The 23,469-nt window shown below is 43.2% G+C and overlaps 1 protein-coding gene across 14 annotated transcripts in view; it reads right to left on the bottom strand.

Moving 5' to 3' along the window:
- The window catches only part of OSMR (oncostatin M receptor), a 95,259-nt gene that overhangs the window by 39,223 nt on the left and 32,567 nt on the right, over positions 1–23,469 (bottom strand). For 13 of the 14 annotated variants that reach the window (XM_044932607.2, XM_044932602.2, XM_044932603.2 and 10 more), the window contains 8 exons: positions 21,075–21,246; positions 12,763–13,032; positions 11,356–11,479; positions 10,682–10,833; positions 8,210–8,352; positions 5,714–5,867; positions 2,352–2,428; positions 351–573 (listed from right to left, as the gene is read on the bottom strand). In XM_044932607.2, coding sequence (XP_044788542.2) covers positions 351–573; positions 2,352–2,428; positions 5,714–5,867; positions 8,210–8,352; positions 10,682–10,833; positions 11,356–11,479; positions 12,763–13,032; positions 21,075–21,246 — 1,315 coding nt within the window. Of the gene's footprint in view, positions 1–350; positions 574–2,351; positions 2,429–5,713; positions 5,868–8,209; positions 8,353–10,681; positions 10,834–11,355; positions 11,480–12,762; positions 13,033–21,074; positions 21,247–21,330; positions 21,499–23,469 lie in introns of all 14 variants that reach the window. The other variant, XM_044932606.2, reaches the window with a different exon arrangement.

The raw sequence follows: 23,469 nt of genomic DNA on the forward strand, positions 1-23,469 counted from the left end.
GCCATATAAGAAATGCAACTCATGTTCCATAAGCCACAAAGCATGTTCATACCAACTCTAACTCTGTTAGGACTGTTTGTGTTGCATTTATTTAAATAAAATTTGAGATCTCAAATCAGTGGAAGAGTCCCCGGAAGGGAAATGTCCGGACCCATGGCTGAAATCTTCCCACACCGAGGAGGACTGTCCCAGAAACCCGCCAACATGCCTGGACCCAAAGAAAATGACAGACAGTGTTTGGCAGCTGCATCTTTTGTCTCTCCAAAGTACTCTTTCCAATTTATTCATATCTACCAAATAACACCATCAACATTTTCCTAGTGAAGAAAAACAAAACCAAAGAAACTCACCATTTCCAGGATGTCCAGAAATGGCAACTGTGGAAGCCGGAGAAGGACCCACACTGTTGTGAGCCGTGACACAGATCTGGTAAGAACTCTGATTGAGGGTTACTTTTGTGCTGTTGGCTGGAGCAGGGACAGAGAGGACCTCTAAACTGGACGGTTCATCGAGATTTTCCACAACCACATTATAGAACAGGATCTTCCCGTTGGCGTGCACTTTTGATAGAGGCTGAAAACAAATATCGACAATCATTTCAACATGGGCTTTCCTCTGAATAAGAGTTTGCTCGATTACTTTCTCATCTTTTCTCTCCTTTGATTGCCTTATACATTCACACACACACACACACACACACACACACGCAGAGCAAATTAAAACAGTTTAAGAGAGAAAATAACCTTCTAAATAAACCCCACTTGAAATCAGACATTCTATCTTAACTAAAACTGAGTACAGAATAGGATCATTTGGGGGTGAGCTTAAGAGCATATCACGTCCAAAGCATGACCAATTAAGGAATCGAGAGGAAGGGGGTTATTTAGCCTGGATTAAAACACACTTGGTGAGTATGGGCTCAGTCGGTAAAGATTCCGCCTGCAATGCAGGAGATGCAGGTTTGATCCCTGGGTTGGAGAGATCCCCTGGAGGAGGAAATAGCTACCCACTTCACTATTCTTTCCTAGGAAATCCCATGGACAAAGGAGCCTGGCGGGCTGCAGTCCATGAGGTTGTAAGAGTCGGATATGATTTAGCAACTAAACCACCACCACCACAGTGAGTACAGAGCAGGGAAGACAGGGGTAACCCCAGACAGGAGGGGGCTGGGCTCCTGGAGTGCTCCCTCCACCAGCTCTGTCACCCCCTTGCCCCCAAGCTGTGCTTCCCCAGACCCAGGGCCCAAGGTCCCTCTTTTAGATGATCCTCCAGGTGGTAGAGAATTCTCTGTCCACACAACCCTAAGCCCACTCCCAAGGCCTGAACCCCCAGCCAGATGGTGCCCCCTGATGTGTGCACCCCCAGGCCTGAGATCAGGCTGGGGCAGCTGTTGGCTCTGGGTGTGGACAGAACCTGCCTGTACAGACTGGCACATCCACATGTGTGTGAACAAGCCCCCTGATGGGGAGGACCAGAGTGGAGGTGGGAAGAAAAGTGGGGTGGGCTCTGGCTGGGGCCAGCTCCCCCAGCATGGCCATGCTTTAGCACTAAACACTGAGGAATTCAAGAGCTCTGAGTGGGGTTTTCCCGGTGGCTCAGCTGGTAAAGAATCCGCCCGCAATGTGGGAGACCTGGGTTTGATCCTTGGGTTGCGAAGATCCCCTGGAGGAGGGCATGGCAACCCATTCCAGTATTCTTGCCTGGAGAATCCCCAAGGACAGAGGAGCCTTGTGGGCTACAGTCCATGGGGTCACAAAGTTGAACACGACTGAGTGACTAAGCACAGCACAGCATAACCAGTATTCTTGCCTGGGAAATCCCATGGACAGAGGAGCCTGGTGAACTACAGTCCATGGGATCAAAAAGAGTCAGCCATGACTTTGCAACTAAATCACCACTACCACCATCTCAACACAAACCAGGCCTTCCACGTTGTCATGAAGGCGTGTTAGTCAACACAGAAGGACTAGATTGATTTCTGTTACAATATTTAAGCTTGACTTATAACTTTCAAATATAAATATTCATAACTTTAAAATATGGTATATATTTTTCCACTTCTCCTCATGCCCTGGGCCCTGCAGATGTTAGGGGCAGGCCTGCGGGGAAGTTAGGAGATGCAGTTCTAACCATCAGAACCAGCCACCTGGGCAAGGCAAGAGGCTGCCGAGGACGGAGGCCCTGGTCCAGTGTTAGGGGTATGGATGCAGAGTGGGGATTCCCCAATCAGGTCAGAAATTCTACAGGATTCCTCGGAAGAGCCCTCCCAATCGAAAGACTACATCAGTATCTAATCTTGGTGAAAAGCAAATGACAAGCAAAAATGTCTTTTTAAACCTCTAGCCTCTTACCTTCCAGAACAAGGTCACCGTTGGATGTCCTGACACAAATGTCACATCTCTCCAGACATCAGGCGCCTCCGATGGAGCTGAAATTAACCAAAGGAAAGCTCCTGGGTCACAACATGGACGTAGAACAATACTTTCAACCTTCCTCTAGTTCAGTCAGCAAAGTGACCACGGCCAGTCCGAGGCTTGCATCTCGGTTTTTCACTCTCTGTGATGTCTACACACTTGGCTGTGGCCACACTGTTCACTCCTCACAAGGGGCAGGCACACAGTAGGTGCTTTACAAAAGGGCTGCTACATCAGAACGGGAAGTGACACAGGGGCCTTTGTGAAACTCAAGCCTCAGAGCTTCAAGAAGCCACCAAGGAATTTTGGAACCCTGCGCCAGTCCAATGCTAGGGGCTTAGTTAGGCAAGAATCCTGCATCAGGCCAATGCTAGATTAGTTAGGCAAATTTCCCATCTCTGGAATTTCTAGGCACAGCAAACCATTGCTACTTGCTTGCCCCTCTGGTGGAGGCTGCAGTTGGACACCCTCAAGTGGAGCCCAGTTCTCCTGACTGAACACTGGCTGGCCCCTGGCTGTGGTCAGAGCCTGGGATCCCTTCCTTGTCCCCCTCCTCCCCATGCATGCCTGTCCCCCAGTTCCTGGCCTGAGCCTAGGGTAGCTCCCTGTGTGTGGGCCCTCGGGGCACCGGCTGCAAACCTCCCCCTGTACGCCTCACCCTACTCTGTTCTAGAAGACCTTGCCTCCTTGTCATTCTTGCCACTAAACTGTAGACCAGTGATTTATGACTGGATTCAACATATCTCTGCACAAGAAGAAAACTGTTTTGCAACATAACATAAAATTTTAATTCTCTGCTTTATGAAAATATAGTTTACAGTCCCCAACAACTGAAATTTTTTAAAAAATGAAAAAAATTTTCATATAGTTGCTAACACTTTCTATTCAACATGAAGGTGACCGTATATTTTTAAAATCTTTGCAACCCCATGGATGATAGCCCGCCAGGCTCATCTGTCCATGGGATTCTCCAGGCAAGAATACCAGACTGGGTTGCCATTCCCTTCTCCAGAGGATCTTCCTGACCCAAGGACTGAACCCAGGTCTCCTGTATTACAGACAGATTCTTTACCATCTGAGCCACCAAGGAAATCTCTGAAATTTAAGAGACTCCTTTTTTTTTTTTTTTTCCCCTGTAGTTGCTAACACTTTCTAGCACAACATAAAGGTGACCATATATTTTAAAAATCTATTAAGAGGCAGATTTCAATTTGCTAAACAAGCCATCAGAGAAGCCAATATTAAGTATAAAACATATTGAAAAACTCGAGCAGCATATGAGACTTCCAGCTCAGTGCACTCTCCCGCTGCTGGTCTGTACGTGACCACCTGCATAAAAGGAGAACAGCAGCGCAGCTGATGGTGCTCCATATTTATGTCACTACAGTATCTCCCCATGGGGTCATTTATCGCTGCTCACCGTGATTCTGCTTAAGTAGAATTATAATACATATAAACATCGACTCTGCCAGCATTGAGCAAAGTGTTATCAGAGTGGAAAAAGTATAGGTTCATCATCAGTAGATTCAACTGATTTTAACTTTGCAAAAGCAAAGTTAAGCATTTTCAGACTTATGATATTATAATCTAAAATAAACTAGTTACCAAAAATGCTAAAAAAAAATGCAAAGTATTTTTCTTTCCACTAAGTTTTAGGTATAATTTTGGAATACACTTGCAAAAAAATAACCCCAAAGCAATATTAAAGTATAAAATATTAGGATAAAGCAAATCTTCTTTGCTCAGTTGCTTCAGTTGTGTCCAACTCTTTGCGACCCTATAGACTATAGCCTGCCAAGCTCCATTGCCCATGGGATTCTCCAGGCAAGAATGCTGGAGTGGGTTGCCGTTTCCTTCTCCAGAGGATCTTTCTGACCTGGGGACTGAACTCGCACCTCCTGTCTGCACTGCAGGAGGATTCTTTACCCCCTGAGCCACCTGGAAAGCCCACAATTGAGGAATACACCACATTACCATCAGGAATGGGGCTCTCTGCTCCAAGGATTCTTGGGGGGTCTATACGACTAGAAAAAAATGACTGGACTCTTGGAGGGCCTGATGAGGGGAAGAGGCTACTGAGCACCTCTGGAGACCAGCCCACGTGTGGATTTTGGTGCCCTCACTACCCCCTCAGTCAGAGTGCTTTAAAATGTCCCTTCCAGGCTGAAACAGAAAAAAAAAAAAAAAAAAAAAAAAAACTCCACAGCCTGCAGACATGAATAACAAGATAGAATCAAACAAATATATACAATCCTTCCTTAGGCAGCAAAACAGCCCGGATTTGAGTCCACAAGCTCTCCAGGCTGTAATAACACCCCCGAGAGACACACCAGGCAGGCTGCAGTCTGGGTGAGGGGGAAGCTCTGGAGTCAACTGGCCTGGGTGTCAGCCGCAGTCCTGACTCAGTCCCTTGCTGGCGGGGCCTGTGAAACTCCTCATCCTCCCTGTGCCTCCCGGGCCTCATCCACTGAGTGAGGAGACTAACAGGACCTGCTGCACGGCGGTGGGAGGATTTGAGGAAAACACTGGGAAGCCTTGGAGTGGCGTCTGGCACATACTAAACACTCTGTGCTCCGGTTACTGTTGTTACGTCTGCTGCTCATTAACTGCAAGCTGGCGCGTCCCCCCAGTCTACGGGCCCAGGCTGCCTCACGCGTTAGCCGGGCGATGGCATGACTATTGTGTGGGATTGGAAGGAGATGAATGCAGGGCTGGGCCATCTCATCTCCTGAGCAATACTTGTGGTCTAAAACGTAGTTATTTGGGAGGAAAACTCTCTGTTTAGTCATTATTGAGGAAACAACCTCTGAGAGCATCACGAGAAAGCTCCCAGTTTGCTGTCGCTGGAACGAAGGACTTGACGATGATTAAGTTTCCAGATACTACCTTTCCAGACACAGCCCAAGGCTGTTTTCTATGAGATCAGTGCTTTCCTCAGCACAAATGCTACTGTTTGTCCCCACGTCTGAATGAAAAGTTCATACTTATTTACAGAGCCCCGGTTCCAACAGGAATCCAGCAATACCAGGAGCTTAGAAACCATTTTGGAAAACTAAAAATCCCAGAGAAAACGTTCAGTAGAAATAACTTGGATGGCAAAGAAATGTCTGAGGCAGATGTCTTCCCACCCACACTGCATTAGGCATTGAATTCACTTCTTTTTTTTAAAAAAGATGGTACTCAGCTTCTGCTGTAACACTTTCCCCTGAGTTTTTGGTACGAGCAGAAGTTCTCAGGGAAGCCCACCCATCTCCTGTCAGTCCGTTTAGATTCTTGGGATGTCAGGGAGCCAAACGTACCAGCTTCAGCTGTGGTGAAGTTCTGGCTAATCAATTCACTCCATTTCCAGAAGTGGTCGGCATAAGCACAGCGTACACGGGCCATATATTCTGTGTCCGGCTTCAGTTCACTTAAGAGGTACTCACCATTCAGCCTGACGGAGATATTGTGTTGCTTGATTTAAAAAAAAAAAAAAAAAGATGAGGTGGGGAGGAAGAAGTCAGAAGTACCAGTGAGCACACTTTATTATAAAACCAAATCACACACGGAACACCTAGACCTGGAGTACAACTAGTTCTTCGAGGAAAAATATCTCTAAATTCTAGAGGTTTATGATTAATTGCCTGGACCTTTGTTTTTTTAATTGGAATAGAATTGCTTTACAATGTTGTGTTAGTTTCTGTTGTACAATGAAATGAATCATCTATATATATACATTATACACACACACACACATCCCCTCCCTCTTGGACCTCCCTTCCACCTCATATCGTCCCACCCTTCTTGGTTATCACAGAGCACCGAGCTGACCTTCCTGTGCTATATAGCAGCTTCTCACTAGTCATTTTATATAGGTTGGTGAAGAAGTAATTGTGGTTTCGGACCATGAATTTTAAATCATTATAACTAGGCTCAAACACATATTTATTAAGCAAAACAAGAACCACTACAATCCACACATTTTTGCCAATAAGAAATAAGTTGGTTTATTCCCATAGTGTAAAATCTGTGCTTTGGGATTCATCAAACTCTTGGAAAGCATTTTCTGCCTCCTGCTGGTTGTGGAAGCGTTTTCCCTGCAAAACATTGTTGAGATGCTTCAAGAAGTGGTAGTTGGTTGGCGAAAGGTCGGGTGAACACAGTGGATGAGGCAAAGCTTCACAGCCCAATTCATTCAACTTTTGAAGCATTGGTCGTGCAATGTGCATTCAGACATTGCCGTGCAGAAGACCTGGAGCTGTTCTGTTGACCAATGCCAGGAACTGCAGTTTTTAGTGCATCTCACTGATTTGCTGAGCATGCTTCTCAGATGTAATGGTTTTGCCAGGATTCAGAAAGCTGTAGTGGAGAAGGCAATGGCACCCCACTCCACTTTTTCCTGGAGAATCCCATGGACGGAGGAGCCTGGTGGGCTGCAGTCCATGGGGTCATGGAGAGTCAGACATGTCTGAGCGACTTCCCTTTCACTTTTCACTTTCATGCATTGGAGAAGGAAATGGCAACCCACTCCAGTGTTCTTGCCTGGAGAATCCCAGGGAGGGAGGAGCCTGGTGGGCTGCCGTCTATGGGGTCGCACAGAGTCAGACACGACTGAAGTGACTTAGCAGCAGCAGTAGCAGTGGATCAGACAGGCAGCAGACCATCAAACAGTGACCATGACCTTTTTTTGGTGCAAGTTTGGCTTTGGGAAGTGTTTTGGAGCTTCTTCTAGGTCCAACCACTGAGCTTGTCATCACCAGTTGTCATATAAAATCCACTTTTCATCACACATCAAAATCCGATCAAGAAATGGTTAATTGTTTTTGCATAGAATAAGAAATGATGACACTTTAAAATGATGATTTTTGTGATTTCTGGTCAATTAATGAGGCACCCACTTATGGAGATTTTTCACTTTTCCAATTTGCTTCCAATATTGAATTACCACAGAATGACCAGCACTGAGCTCTTTGGCAACTTCTCCTGTAGTTGTAAAATGATCCTCTCAGTCGGTCATTGTCAATTTCCGATGGCCGGTCACTGCACTCCTCATCTTCAAGGCTCTTGTCTCCTTTGCAAAACTTCTTGAACCACCACTGTGCTATAGACTCGTTAGCAGTTCCTGGGCCAAATGTGTTGTTGATGTTGCAAGCTGCCTCTGCTGATTTATGGCCCATTTTGAACTCTAATAAGAAAATCGCTTGAATTTGCTTTTTGTCTAACATCATTTCCCTAGTCTAAAATAAATATAAAATAAATAGCAAGTCATAAGTCATTAGCAAAAAACATAAAGTGAGAAGTGCACATTAAAATGATGTGTATCATAACCACATTTATTTAAGAATGTATTCTAATATCAAACAGTAAAATTCAACAATGCAAAACCATGATTACTTTTGCACCAACCTAATATGTGGTAGGGTATATATGTCAATCCCAGTCTCCCAAAGCATTCCGCTCCTCCTTCCCCTCACCCCCGTGTTCGCATGTCCCTTCTCTACATCTGCATCTCTATTTCTGCCTTGGAAACAGGTTCATCTGCACCATTTTCTAGATTCCACATTATGCATTAATATATGATCATTGTTTTCCCATTTCTGACTGCTTCACTCTGCATGACAGGCTGGTTCATCCATGTATCTACAAATGACCCACTTCCATTCCTTTTAGTGGTTGTATAATATTCCTGGACCTTGTAAACAGATGATCCCTTCCATTTGAACCCACACAGAAATAAAAAGTTCAAGAGATTTTATATTCACTGGTCTCTGTCTAGACATAAAGAAATTTTTGAAAAGAGAGAGTTAAGCTCTTACTTGTATCACTTTTCCTTCACCAAGGAGTTGAAGCTGACACAGAAGTGCAGAACTGTTTCCTATGGAGTATACCTTCCAGGTCATGGTGGCATCTGTAGCACTGACAGTTTTAGGGAACAACTTATAGGGAGCCAGTGGATGAACTGCCAAAAGAAATTGAAAAATAAAAAAAACTCAAGCAAAGATCCAAAAAGACTTTGGTAAATAGGCACTTCATTTTTTCAATGTTTTACCCAATAACCATTTTTGCTTATTTTTGAGAAAATGACAAATAAAACCAGACTTGCAGCTAAGATAGAGTAAGCCAACTACAGCCTTTCTCTCTCATTGATGATATTAGAAACTCTGAAAAAATATAAAAAAAAAAAACTGAGGACTCTTAAACAAAAGCAGGGAAGAATGTAGAGGGGAATCGAAACTTGGAGAAGTGGCCCATCAAAGAGAATATAACAGAATCCAGAGTCTAACCAAAGTAACTTTAACAATGGCAAGAATACAATCCAAAATCATTTGACATACAAAACAAAACCAAAAAACAGAAAATGCCACCAATTTCAAAGGGAAAAGTCCGTCAACAGATATCAACTCATGCATCAAGATGAGTCCCTTGAAGCTACAACGATTAGATAAAGACTTTAAAACAGATCCATGAGGTAAAAGTAAATGCACCTGAAATGAAGGAAAACACTTCTTAGTGGAGAAAAAACTAGTTTTTAAAAAAGAATTAAATGGAAATTTTAGAACTGAAAATATCAATTGAATATCTGAAATAAAAACACCTTCCATCTTACCCCCTTCCAGAGCTGCTGTGTGACCTGGCCATGGCCCAGGTCTTTCTGTCCCTGGAACACCCAGAGCCTGTTCTCATCCCAAGAGCTTTTCTAACCCACTCCTTTTTCTCCAAATGCCCTAGAGGTCTCCTGCCTCTCCACCCTTCAGCGCCCTCATCCCAGCGGAAGCAGCACCCCCGGCATTCTCTACCCTCCTACCTCAATTTTATCTTCTTCACAGGACTGAGCAGTGCTTGGAGTTATGCTATTAACTTGTTTATATATTTACTGCGTGTCTCCACACCCCCCTCTCCACCCTCTCCCCCAGCACACACTAGCACATATACTCAGTTAGGGGCAATTACTCAATCCTGTTCACAGCTGGATCCGAAGTGCCTGCTGGACTGGCATTACCCTGTAATTAGCTGACTGACTGAAGTGATAATTAAATTGAAATCTAAATGATCTGTAGAATTAAGAAGGTAAAAGAAGGACAAGCATTCCAGAAAAAATGAGCAGCATGACTAAAGATTCTACATTTCATAAAAGAGGAGGAGGTGTAATCAAAATATAGACAGAGATATGCAGCTTCAGGATGTGCAGATCAAAACCATCACAAAATGCCACTTTCCATTCACTCAGCCGACAAAAATGAAAAGGGCGACAATACCAATTTGGAGAGAACACACTGCTACAACCACTTTGGAAATGAATTTGGCATTATCTTGTAAGTTGAACATTTACATTTTCTGTGTCCTCACCAATTCTACTCTTGAAGTGAAGTGAAGTCGCTCAGTCGTGTCTGACTCTTTGCGACCCCATGGACTGTAGCCCACCAGGCTCCTCCGTCCATGGGATTCTCCAGGCAAGAGTACTGGAGTGGGTTGCCATTTCCTTCTCCAGGGGATCTTCCCAACCCAGGGATCAAACCCAGGTGTCCCGCATTGCGGGCAGATGCTTTAACCTCTGAGCCATTTGGTAAGGTATAGGTATATACTCAAAAAACAACAACAACAACAAACAACAGAACAATTATAGGTGTTTACTGGATATATATATCAAAATGCTCTTATTAACACTGTATCCAAGAGCATAAACCTTTTCAGAGACAACCTAAAAACCCATCAAAGTTATATATATATATATATATATATACACACAAATAAAATACTGTATATTTACACAATGAAACACTTAATAAATGTGAAAATAAATGGACTACACCACCACTGAATAATATGAGTAAGTGTGTTAGCAATTTAATATTACATAAAAACAATTACAAGGATTATTACATATAGCTTGATGTCTCTGATATGCATTAAAACAAAATAAAAACAGGATTTCATAAGAAATGAGAATATATCCACAGGCACACACAAAATAAATCTGTCATTTCCGTAGTGGAGGGAGCGGGAGAGGGGACTGTGGGATGGGAGATGACATAAGTTATTGTCAGATTTCTAGTTTGAACTGGAGGTAAGCTCCTTGGCATTTATTACGTTATCAACACAAACAAATAATGGGGACCATGGGCCATGCATGCACCCGTGAAGAGAAGCGTGGCGTGAACAACAGTTACAAACTAAAGCTTCCACTTAGGATGTGAACGAGGCAGAAATCTCTAGCACATTTACTTGATCACACAGTGTGTCAAACAAAGCTACGCCAGTGACCACAGTGAGCTACACTCAAGTCTCACCTCCATGGATCAGGTTAAAAAGAATACTGACACTTCTTTTTCTAAAGTAGTTTTCAGCCACGAGTGTAAAGTTATACATTTCTTGTGAGTCTTGAGTTACTCGCCAATCACACCGGTTTCTGTGTTTACAAAGTGTCTTTTTCCCGGAAAATCTTAAAAAAAACACACACACAACAGTTTCAGGGTTTACACTTTTGTCAACACAGATGTGTGTCCCTGAATCCCTTGGGGGACACGTTCAGTGGCTTTCAAACTAAGTTCCACACAACAGCACCGATCCATCACCAGCAAACACTGACGATGAAAATACGGTTTCAAAAAACTTGATTTATGTGGTTAAATATGTAAGGATGAGTTGCTGACTTCCCCTCATGGGTTGTGAAAACGTTCCTTAGTTTACTACTTTGGGTACTCTTAAAAAGTTAGAAGTCATGTAGATCACCATATGGAGTTATTTCACATCAAGATTCACAACTAATGGTCTTATTATTTTTATGCTCCATTTTCCTGTCACAAATTTGGATAGAAAGTATTATATACTTGTGACCCCTTAAGGATTTCTTCCTGACCCTGGCAAGGTTGTCTGAAAATACTTGTTGAAAATTTTTGATATGTTGTCACAAGCACCTCAAACAAGGGAGAATCTGTCACTAATGTACCCAGAGCTCACTTACGATTCAAATAAAGTGTAGGAAGGCAGTTGAATCAAGCCAGTGTCATTCCCGGGATCCCAAGTACAGGTCAAAGTCTTCAGGTCCCGGGTTTCGCAAGAAAAGTCCTTGGGCTCTTCAAGCACTTCTGTCCAAACAAAGAAAAAGCAGAAGAAACACTGAGCAGAAGCCCTTTGTTGAAACACAAGTGAAATGGAAAGCTCTCTCTGGGATCTGAGGCCACAGAGTTGCTCTGAACACTGAAACGTTTACTTCAACAGAGGCCAGCGCATCAGCAGCTCCAGAAAGTCACATTCGGGTACCTCACCTTGGCCCCTTCTCCTTCCTTCCCTGGTGCTTTGCTGGGATGTCACCAGGGACAGCGGGGGTGACTGTATGAGGTCTGCACTAGCAGCCCCAGAGCTGGCCAGTAAGCACTCAGCAGTCGGGCGACATGCAGACAGAATGAGCCAAGTGATGAATGAATGGAGTCAGTGTTGCCTGGTGTTTCGTGTTGGATGCTGCGGCTTCGAGAGCCTGGGCTGTGCTTGGGAGGCCAGGAAGCCAGATCTGGGGAAGCCGCTAACTTCCGCAGCTGAGGGCTGAGAGTTCTAAGGAACGTACGTGCGGCATCTCCAAGTCCCCGAGGCACTGCTGTTCTGAGAGGACACACAAGGAGTATGGGTGAGCAAGCGCCCAGGAGACTGGAGATGGCCTGTGGCAGGGAAAGCGGGGAGGGAGGAGATGCATGTGCTGCCCCACTGTGTCGGGGGAGGGCGGAGGCTTCGAGACAACACAGGAGGCCACGGCAGGTCGGGGAGGGGGAGCATACACAGATCGACAAGAGAAGTACAAGGCTGCCTCCCCTCCCCTTCACCACCCAGTTAAGGGCAGTAAAGGCCTCGTCTGCTGAAGCCCTGTGTGTGCGGCTATTGATCACACAGCACTGCCCGCGTTCCTGTGATCATCACATCAACCATTACTAGACCGGCTCACAGAGGGGGAAACTTGGCCAAGACGGTGCACCCAGCCATGGGAAGAAGATTCAAACCCGGGTCTTCCGACTGTGACCTGGGCCGCCTCTCTAGGGCCATCCAGCCTCAGCCTCTCTCCTCCCCGCCCCGCCATCCTGTGCTCATTCCAGCATGGCTCACACAAAGCAGGATATTTTCTCAGTGGTCCAGGTCATGACCTGAACTTTCTCCTTTTTATCACTTGATTTTCTAGGAATAAAATTTCAGTAAGCTCAAGAAAACAACAGGAAATCCGACAAGTATTGCTTCAGAATATCTTTGACAGAGACTCTCCTAGAAGGCTTGGAAAACAAAAGTCAACTGAGGCCACAAGTAGAAATCTTTCTTCTGGGAAAGAAGATTTGATCTCTTCCACGGGAAATGGGAAGAGGGGGTCACAGAGAATGGGTCCACTCACTTGAGACAAAAAGAACGACGCCCTCTGGAACACCTTGGCCCTTACAATAGAAATTGGTTCCAGTTTTCCTAATGAAAGAAACGTTCTTCAACTCGAATGCCCATACATTTTGATCAAGTTGTCTTCCATATGTCAGTACATCTTCCAAATAACAGGATATGTTATCTTGATGGTTCCTAGAAATGTAACAAATGGTGACATCGGAGCCCTCTTCCACCAGCTTATCTTTAGGGAAAACGTACAATGGATGATCTCCAAGTGAATTCTGGGCTGCAAGATAAGAGAAGAGGGCTCAGTGAGACTTGGGCTCAAATTCAAACCAGTCCCCTCCTGTCTCACTCTCAACAGATAACCTTAGCTTTTTCTTCCTCCTGGAGAAAACAGGAACCTAAAAATCTATAAACTTTATTGTGTGCAAAAAAGTCCTGTGTACCATCACTCTTATCGTTACGGGAACACCACTGCTCTGGCTTTCACTGCTGAGGCAGCACAGTGACTCTCTCCCTGTGGCCCTGAGGATGACCCTGTTACTGCCGGAGATCAACTGGTTTCCAGGACAGCAGTAGCTGCTCTCTACTGATGCTAGCCATGCAGGAGGTCCCATGTTCGGTGCTTATGTATTTTCTCTCTTGTCATCCTTACCACCTCACAGCAATGGGACAGGCAGGACTGAGCTCAAGTTCGCTCACCCTGCAAGTGGCAAAGCCACAGTCACATCCACCAGCTTCTACCCAGCTCCCAAGCCACGTGTCCCTCATAATCTCTAAAACGTCCTGTAAATCACTCCTCTTCCAGCTTCTCAGATGCCAGTCACCCAAGTATCTCCTTTCACTTCTGTCTTCCTTCTGTATATCCCACTCATCATCCTCCATGCCTGCCTCCTGCCTCCTCTCCACTCGCTCGTCCACTCCCCAAGGAGCTGCCTCTGCCTCTCACTAAGCTGTCATCACCCCCTGATCACCTCACGCCCGTCAGTTTGGCTTCTGGCCCACCAGAGCTCTAAAATTGCCATCACTGAGGTCACCCAAGTGGAGTGGCCTGAGGGGTAGGATTTTGTTTTAAGGTCCCCAGGTGATTCTATGTGCAACCAGTTGAGAGCCAGTGCTTTGGGGATTAGGAATAATCAGCCTTGAAAGAAATCAAAGAAGACAGGAGCAGATGAAAAGATACACCCTGTTTTTAGATTGGAAGAATCAATATTGTCAAAATGACCACACTACCCAAGGCAATCTACAGATCCAATGCAATCCCTATCAAATTACCAATGGCATCTTTCACAGAATTAGAACAAAAAAATTTGTGTGGAAACATAAAAGAACCTGAGTAGCCAGAGCAGTCTTAAGACAGAGAGGAGCTGGAGGAAAGAGGCTCCCTGCCTTCAGATTATACTACAAAGCTATAGTAATTAGCACAGTATGTCACTGGCACAAAAACAGAAACATAGATTAATGGAACAGGATCAAAAGCCCAGAAATAAACCCACTCACCTATGGTCAATTCATCTATGATAAAGGAGGCAAGAATATACAACAGAGAAAAACAGTCTCTTCAATGAGCGGTACTGAGAAAACCGGACAGCTACATGTAAAACAACGCAATTAAAACATTCTCTAACACCATTCATACTGTTTTCATACTGTTCATGGGGTTCTCAAGGCAAGAATACTGAAGTGGTGTGCCATTCCCTTCTCCAGTGGACCATGTTTTGTCAGAACTCTCCACCATGACCCATCCATCATGTATGGCCCTACATGGCATGGCTCATAGTTTCATTGAGTTAGACAAGGCTGTGGTCCATGTGATCAGATTGGTTAGTTTTCTGTGATTGTGGTTTTCAGTCTATCTGTACTCTGATGGAGAAGGATAAGAGGCTTATGGAAGCTTCCTGATGGAAGAGACTGACTGAGGGGGAAACTTGTTCTGATGGGTGGGGTCATGCTCAGTAAATCTTTAATTTTCTACTGAAGGGCAGGGCTGTGTTCCGTCCCTGTTACTTGACCTGAGGTCAAACTATGGTGGAGGTAACGAAGATAATGGTGACCTCCTTCAAAAGGTCCCATGCAGGCACTGCTACACTCAGTGCCCCCAACCCTGCAGCAGGCCACTGCCAACCCACGCTTTGCCAGAGACTCCTGGACACTCATGGGCAAGTCTGGGTCAGTCTCTTGTGGGGTCACTGTGCCTTTCTCCTGGGTCCTGGTGCGTACAAGTTTCTGTCTGTGCCTGTTTCCCCAGAACAGTATGAAAAGACAAAAAGGACACTGAAAGAGGAACTCCCCAGGTTGGTAGGTGCCCACTATGCTACTGGAGAAGAGTGGAGAACTAACTCCAGAAGGAATGAAGGGATGGAGCCAAAGCAAAAACGACACCCAGTTGTGGATGGGACTGGTGATGGAAGTAGAGTCTGATGCTATAAAGAGCAATATTGCATAGGAACCTGGAAAGTTAGGTCCATGAATCAAGGCAAATTGGAAGTAGTCAAACAGGAGATGGCAAGAGTGAATGTCAACATTTTAGGAATCAGCGAACTAAAATGGACTGGAACGGGTGAATTTAACTCAGATCACCATTATATGTACTACTGTGGGCAAGAATCCCTTAGAAGAAATGGAGTAGCAATCATGGTCAACAAAAGAGTCTAAATGCAGTACTTGGATGCAATCTCAAAAACCAAAGAATGATCTCTGTTCGTTTCCAAGGCAAACCATTCAATATCACAGTAATCCAAGTCTATGCCCTGACCAATAATGCTGAAGAAGCTGAAGTTGAACAGTTCTATGAAGACCTACAAGACCTTCTAGAACTAATACCCCCCAAAAGATGTCCTTTTCATTACAGGGGACTGGAATGCAAAAGTAGGAAGTCAACAGATACCTGGAGTAACGGGTAAATTTGGCCTTGGAGTACAGAATGAACCAGGGCAAAGGCTAACAGAGTTTTGCCAAGAGAACACACTGGTCACACCCTCTTCCAACAATATAAGAGAAGACTCTACACATGGACATCACCAGATGGTCATTATTGAAATCAGACTGATTATATTTTTTGCAGTCAAAGATGGAGAAGCTCTATACAGCCAGCAAAAATAAGACTGGGAACTGACCGTGGCTCAGATCATGAACTCCTTATTGCCAAATTCAGACTTAAATTGAAGAAAGTAGGGAAAACTACTAGCCCATTCAGGTATGACCTAAATCAAATCGTTTATGACTATACAGTGGAAATGACAAATAGACTCAAGGGGCTAGATTTGAAAAACAGAGTGCCTGAAGAACTATGGATGGAGGTTCGTGATACTGTACAGGAGGCAGTGATCAAGACCATCCCCAAGAAAAAGAAATGCAAAGGCAAAATGGTTGTCTGAGGAGGCCTTATAAACAGCTATGAAAAGAAGAGAAGTGAAAGGCAAAGGAGAAAAAGAAAGCTATACCCATTTGATTGCAGAGTTCCAAAGAATAGCAAGGAGAGATAAGAAAGCCTTCCTCAGTGATCAGTGCAAAGAAATAGAGGAAAATAATACAATGGGAAAGACTAGAGATCTCTTCAAGAAAATTAGAAATACCAATGGAAATTTTCATGCAAAGATGGGCACAATAAAGGTCAGAAATGGTATGAACCTAATAGAAGCAGATGATATTAAAAAGAGGTGGCAAGAGTACACTGAAGAACTATACAAAAAAGATCTTCACAATGCAGATAATCACGATGGTGTGATCACTCACCTAGAGCCAGACATCCTGGAATGTGAAGTCAAGTGGGACTCAGGAAGCATCATCATGAACAAAGCTAGTGGAGGTGATGGAATTCCAGTTGAACTATTTCAAATCCTAAAAGATGATGCTGTGAAAGTGCTGCACTCAATATGCCAGCAAATTTGGGAAAACTCAGTAGTGGCCACAGGAAAAGGTCAGTTTTCATTCCAATCCTAAAGGAAGGCAATGCCAAAGAATGCTCAAACTACCGCACAACTGCACTCATCTCACATGCTAGTAAAGTAATGCTCAAAATTCTCCAAGCCAGGCTTCCATAGTACATGAACCACGAATTTCCAGATGTCCAAGCTGGATTTAGAAAAGGCAGAGGAACCAGAGATTGAATTGCCAATATCTGTTGGATCATTGAAAAAGCACGAGTTCCAGAAAAACATCTACTTCTGCTTTATTGACTATGCCAAAGCCTTTGACTGTGTGGATCACAATAAACTGTAGAAAATTCTGAAAGAGATGGGAATACCAGACCACCTGACTTGCCTCCTGAAAAATCTGTATGCAGATAAAGAAGCAACAGTTAGAACTGGACATGGAACAACAGACTGGTTCCAAATCGGGAAAGGAACACAACAAGGCTGTATATTGTCACCCTGCTTATTTAACTTACATGTAGAGTACATCAGGAGATATGCTGGGCTGGATGCAGCACAAGCTGGAATCAAGATTGCTGGGAGAAATATCAATAACCTCAGATATGCAGATGACACCACCCTTATGGCAGAAAGCGAAGAAAAACTAAAGAGCCTCTTGATGAAAGTGAAAGAGGAGAGTGAAAAAGTTGGCTTAAAGCTCAACATTCAGAAAACGAAGATCATGGCATCTGGTCCCATCACTTCATGGCAAATAGATGGGGAAACAGTGGACACAGTGATGGACTATTTTTTTGGGCTCCAAAATCACTGCAGATGGTGACTGCAGCCATGAAATTAAAAGATGCTTTCTCCTTGGAAGGAAAGTTATGACCAACCTACACAGCTTATTAAAAAGCAGAGACATTACTTTGCCAACAAAGGTCCATCTAGTTAAAGCTATGGTTTTTCTGGTAGTCATGTATGGATCTGAGAGTTGGACTATAAAGAAAGGTGAGCACCAAAGAATTGATGCTTCTGAACTGTGGTGCTGGAGAAGACTCTTGAGAGTCTTGGACAGCAAGGAGATTCAACCAGTCCATCATAAAGGAAATCAGTCCTGAATATTCATTGGAAGGACTGATCCTGAAGCTGAAACTCCAGTACTTTGGCCACCTGATACGAAGAGCTGACTCATTTGAAAAGACCCTGATGCTGGGAAAGATTGAAGGCAGGAGGAGAAGGGGACAACAGAGGATGAGATGGTTGGATGGCATCACTGACTCAATGGACATGAGTTTGCATAAACTCTGGGATTTGGTGATGGACAGGGAGACCTTGTGTGTTGCAGTCCATCGGGTCGCAAAGAGTCAGACATGACTGAGTGACTGAACTAGCTAACACCATACACAAAGATAAACTCAAGACGGATTAAAGACCTAAGTGTAAGAACAGATACTATAAAATTCCTACAGAAAAACATTAGCAAGACACACTTTGACATAAATCACAGCAGTATCTTTCTGGATCAGCCTCCTAGAGTAATGGAAGTAAAAATAAACAAATGGGACCCAGTTAAACTTAAAAGCTTTTACACAGCAAAGAAAACCATAAACAAAAGAAAAAGGCAACCTACAGCACAGGAGAAAATATTTGCACATGATGAAACCATCAAGAGATTAATTTCCAAACTATACAAATAGTTTATATGGCTCAATATGAAAAAACAAATAAGAGAGTCAAAAATGGACAGAAGATCTAAATAGACATTTCTCCAAAGAAGAAAACAGATGGCAAAAAAGCACATGAAAAGATGTTCAATATCGCCAATTATTAGAGAAATGCAAATCAAAACTACAATGCAAAAGAAAAAAAAAACTACAATGAGGTATCACCTCACATCATTCAGAATGGCCATCATCAAAAAGTTACAAATAATAAATGCTGAGAGGGTGTGGAGAAATAGGAGCCCTGGTACCAACACTGTGGTGTGGCCACTGTAGAGCACTACATGGAGATTCCTTTAAAAACTAAAAATAGAGCTACTATATGATCCTGCAATCCCACTCCTGGGCATATACCCAGAGAAAACCATAATTTGAATAGATCCCTCCAGACCTACTTACAATAACCAAGGCATGGAACCAACCTAAATATCCATCAACAGAGAGATGGATAAAGAAAATGTGGTGTGTATACACACTTTTGTTTTACATATTAGAGTTGAATGAAAAAAGCTTTTTTCATTTTATATTCACTTAAATGTTTGAATGGCAAAATATAATGTAAATATTCTATAAATAAATTTTCTAATTCTGAAAAAAAAAAAAAAAAAAGAAAATGTGGTGTGTATATATATATACACATATATATAAAAGGAATTTTACTTAGCCATAAAAAAGAATGAAGTAATGCCATCTGCACAATATGGATGGACCTAGAGAGTATCACTGGAGAAGGAAATGGCAACCCATTCCAGTATCCTTGCCTGGAGAATTCCATGGACAGGGGAGCCTGGTGGGCTGCTGTCCATGGGGTCGCACGGAGTCGGACATGACTGAAGCGACTTAGCAGCAGCAGCAGAGTATCACACTAAGTGAAGAAAGCCAGACAAAGACAAATAACATATGATATCACCGATATGTGAATCTAAAAGAAAAAATAATGACACAAATGAACTTATTTCCAAAACAGAGAGAGACTCACAGATACAGAAAACAAAAACAAAAAAAAAGAGTAACATATGGATACCAAAGGAGAAAGAAGAGTACAGGGAATGGATAAATTAGGAGTTTCAAGTTAATATATAAACATTACTGTGTATAAAATAGATAACCAACAAAGACCTAGTAGATAACACAGGGAACTATACTTGATATTATGTAACAACCTATAAGGGAAAAGAATCTGATAAAAATACATATAAATGTATAACTGAATGACTGTGCTATTCACCTGAAATTTACAGGATATTATAAATCAATTATAATTTAATAAAAATTTTACCGGCAAAACCAGCTTTTCTATCAAGTTTGGGGTTAGTGTGGAGGTTAGAATTTTGAGAAACCTAGTCCATTGTACCAAAGTTGTTGATGATGTTGTTCTTTCTTTTTCTGTTACTATCTGTTTAATCTCTCTCTCTTTTTCTTTTTCTCTCAGTGTGTCTCTCAGCAATAGGATGTGATGGTTAAGAGCATGGCCTATGGAGCTAGATTTTCCAGGTTAGAATTCTGGCTCCACCACTTAGTGGCCTGATGACCTTAATTTTTTTTTTTTTTTTAAGAAAGCTATTTGTGCCTCCACTTTCTCATCTGTGAAAAGGGGATGAGAATTATATGTATTTCCTAGGGGAGATGTGACAGCTAAATACTTATAGTGTTGAAAGCAGCAACTAGGAAGCAGATTTTATTCTATTAGTATTAAACTAATCATTGGGTCTCTTGTGGGTTAAAGTGTTATCAGTTTGAGTTAAGTTTGCATAAATACTTAGCTAAGGAATGGTTCTCTTGGTAGGAATTTCAGATAACCTATCAGGGTATATAGTTGAGAGCATCAGATGCCATTTCTTTACAGCTAACCTTTAGCTTAGCTGAAGCATACGAAATTGTGAAGAATGCTAACTTTTAATTACAACAAAATAACCAAAATTAAGAGATATTTAAAAACAATTACCCATGATTTCATTACTCAAATGAAGAATTACTTCCAGTTTTCCATATTTCCCTCCCTTGTCTCTACATGAGGGGTTGGCAAGCTATGGCCCATGGGCCAATTCCAGCCACCATCTGTTTTTTGTAAATAAAGTTTTATTGGAACACAACCATTCATTCACACACTGCCTATGACAGGTCCCATGCTACAATGGTGGAGCTGAATGGCCCCGATAGAGAATGTAGGGTTGTAAAACCTAAAATATTCCCTATCTTGTCCTTGATGGAAAAAGCTTCCCAAATTCTACTCTAGTTGTATACACATTTTGTGTTGTTCTAATAAAAATACATGTACAATTTATATTTTGCTTTGTTCACTTAGCATTCTATAATGTACATACTTCACATGTATGGAAAATGAATCCTACATTGCCTGAATTTGCATAATTACCTCAGTGAATAAATTCAGAGGGAAAATCCTCAGACCTCCATCTGTCTCCCAGTGGCAAGTTTCACATCCATGCTTTTTGGGTCCAATGCATATGTGCTCAGTCGTGTCCGACTCTTTGTGAACCCCATGGCCTGTAGCCTGCCAGGTTCCACTGTCCATGGAATTTTCCAGGCAAGAATATTAAAATCCTGAGATCTCTATCTCGCAGTGGCAAGTCTCACATTCATGATTTTTAGATCCAGTAGGAGCCAAATATAAATAATGCTGGTGTCTACCTGGAGTTCCTCAATAAGGACTTCTACCATTTGACTACTGATCCCCAAGAAATATTAGATAGCAAACCCCCTCACTCTTTTATAGCCTCAGTTCTTACCATCTGCTTTCTCCCATGAACTCCAGTTACTCCAGAACCTGGGTGCAGGAATCCTGGCATCATCCACCATAGTCCTCATTCTTACAAAGTGTATGGCACATTCCAAAGGGAGCTCAGATTCCCAGCTCCAGTGCAGGACTTGGTTCCGCTTCACAGTGGTGCTGTAGTTCTCCTAGAAATAAAGAGAAAAACTTGGAAGCATATAGCCATGCAGTCCTGAAAAACAGCTTGGCTGGACTTATCCTAAAGCACACACCTAAGAGTCCACTATAACTCCAGGATATGGACAAGCTCAGTCTGTCTCCAGTCAGCCAGCTCCTGTGCTCTGATGGTACAGCAAGGAACAGCAAGGAATAGTCTCCTGCCTATTGAAAACTTGGCTCCCAATCTCTTTGGGCCTCCAGTTCCAGGGGGATCACATGAACTAAGTGAGAGAGAGAGAACAGACACTACTTGAGTCTTAGGGGAAAAGATCAGAGAAAGAAGGTGTACGCACAGTTCTGGTCACAAGAGCATGCTGAGAAAATTCTTGCAAACTAGAGAATTAATTGAGGCACCTTTTTAAAAATAAGCAAGATTGATAAGAATTTTCTAATATTCATCAGATCAAACCTCAGTAGAGCTGGCAGTCCTTCATGGTACCCAGAAGTTCCACTGTTGCCCAGGAGTTAATAGATCACTTCCTATGAGCCCCTTGGTTTTTGTCTCTTGTCTTTTCAGATGTGGGGGCCACATGGACCACACTGCCTTCCTTGAGCTCCAACCTTCACAATCTTTAGTACCAGAGATGTCAACCACATAGGCAGAACTTACATTGTGCTCTTGGGAAGCTTGTCCAGGTTGAAATGTAATTTGCTTTTCCTGCATAGATTTTAGTCTTCATCTTTCTAAAACATTGGTATTTTCATTCTTAAATTCAATAAACTTCAATGGCTCCTTTTACACTTTACCCTGTCATCCAAGGCCTTTTGCAATCTGACTCCAACCTGCTTCTCCCTTGCAGGACTCCTCTCAAGAACCAGTAGTTTGCTCCCACGCTGCTGGACCAGCTTTGTGCTTTTACATCTCAGTGTTTCCTCATGTCATGTCCCCACCCCCACCCCCCGCTCTGAATTGGGAATTAGTCTCAACCTTCAAGCCCGTTATACCCATCTTCATGAAGCTTTTCTTACTCTTTCCTCTGGTTTCTTCCCCAAGCTCCCCTGCATATGACGGTTGTTGTTCAGTCGCTAAGTCGAGTCCAGTTCTTTGTGGCCCCATGGACTGCAGCAAGCCAGGCTTCCCCGTGCTTCACTATTTCCTGGAGTTTGCTCAAATTCATGTCCATTGTGTCGGTAAGGCCATCCAACCATCTCATCCTCTGTTGCCCGCTTCTCTTCCTGCCTTCAGTCTTTCTCAGCATCAGGGTCTCTTTCAATAAGTTGGCTCTTCGCATCAGGTGGCCAAAGTTTTGGAGTTTCAGCTTCAGCATCAGTCCTTCCACTGATTATTCAGGGTTGATCTCCTTTAGGATTCACAGGTTTGATATCTTTGTTGTCCAAGGGACTTTCAAAAGAGTCTTCTCCAGCACCACAATTCGAAAGCATCAGTTCTTTGGCACTCAGCCTTCTCTATGGTCCAACTCTCACATCCATACATGACTACTGGAAAAATCATAGCTTTGACTATACGGACTTTTGTTGGTAAAGTGATGTCTTAGCTTATTTCTTTTTTTTTTAACTTTTTATTTTGTATTGGTATACAGTCAATTAACAATGTTGTGGTAGTTTCAGCTGAATAGTGAAGGGACTCAGGCATACGTATGCATGTATCCATTCTCCCCCAAACCCTCCCTCCCATACTTCCTTATCTCTTGTAACAGTTTTTAAAGTCTATTTTGTCTGATATGATTATTGCTACTCCCACTTTCTTTTGATTCCCATTTGCATGGGATATCTTTTTTCCATTCCCTGACTTTCAGTCTATGTGTATCCTTAGGTAAGGCCTAATCTCAGCTACTGTCAGCAGTTGGTGGCATTTCATCAATGGTCAAGCCCCTGACGTGAATATGGTACCGTAAAAGTAGGGACTGGGCTTTATTCTTCCTCTTGGACCACAGCTCCAAGCACCGATGCTCCTCAGTGGGATGCCTGCTTTCTGCTCCCACAGCTGGAAGACAAGGACAACAGATACCTTGCCCTTCCTGGGGAAAACTGAGTTTGCATCCATTTTTTAAGGGCCAATGGCAAGTCCTCCAGTGAAGAGGAGGGGCCAATACATACGTCACATGCCACCTGGAGCTGCCAAACTTGGAGGCCTTCCCTCCACTATGCCTTCCCCTCCCCCAGCTGTCAGCCTTAAATGGTGCCCTTGGCAGAACCAAACACTATTCTGGAAGGAGAACTGTTTAGTCCAC

This window comes from Bubalus bubalis, chromosome 19, assembly GCF_019923935.1.
Source record: "Bubalus bubalis isolate 160015118507 breed Murrah chromosome 19, NDDB_SH_1, whole genome shotgun sequence".
In the NCBI taxonomy this organism is placed as follows: domain Eukaryota; kingdom Metazoa; phylum Chordata; class Mammalia; order Artiodactyla; family Bovidae; genus Bubalus; species Bubalus bubalis.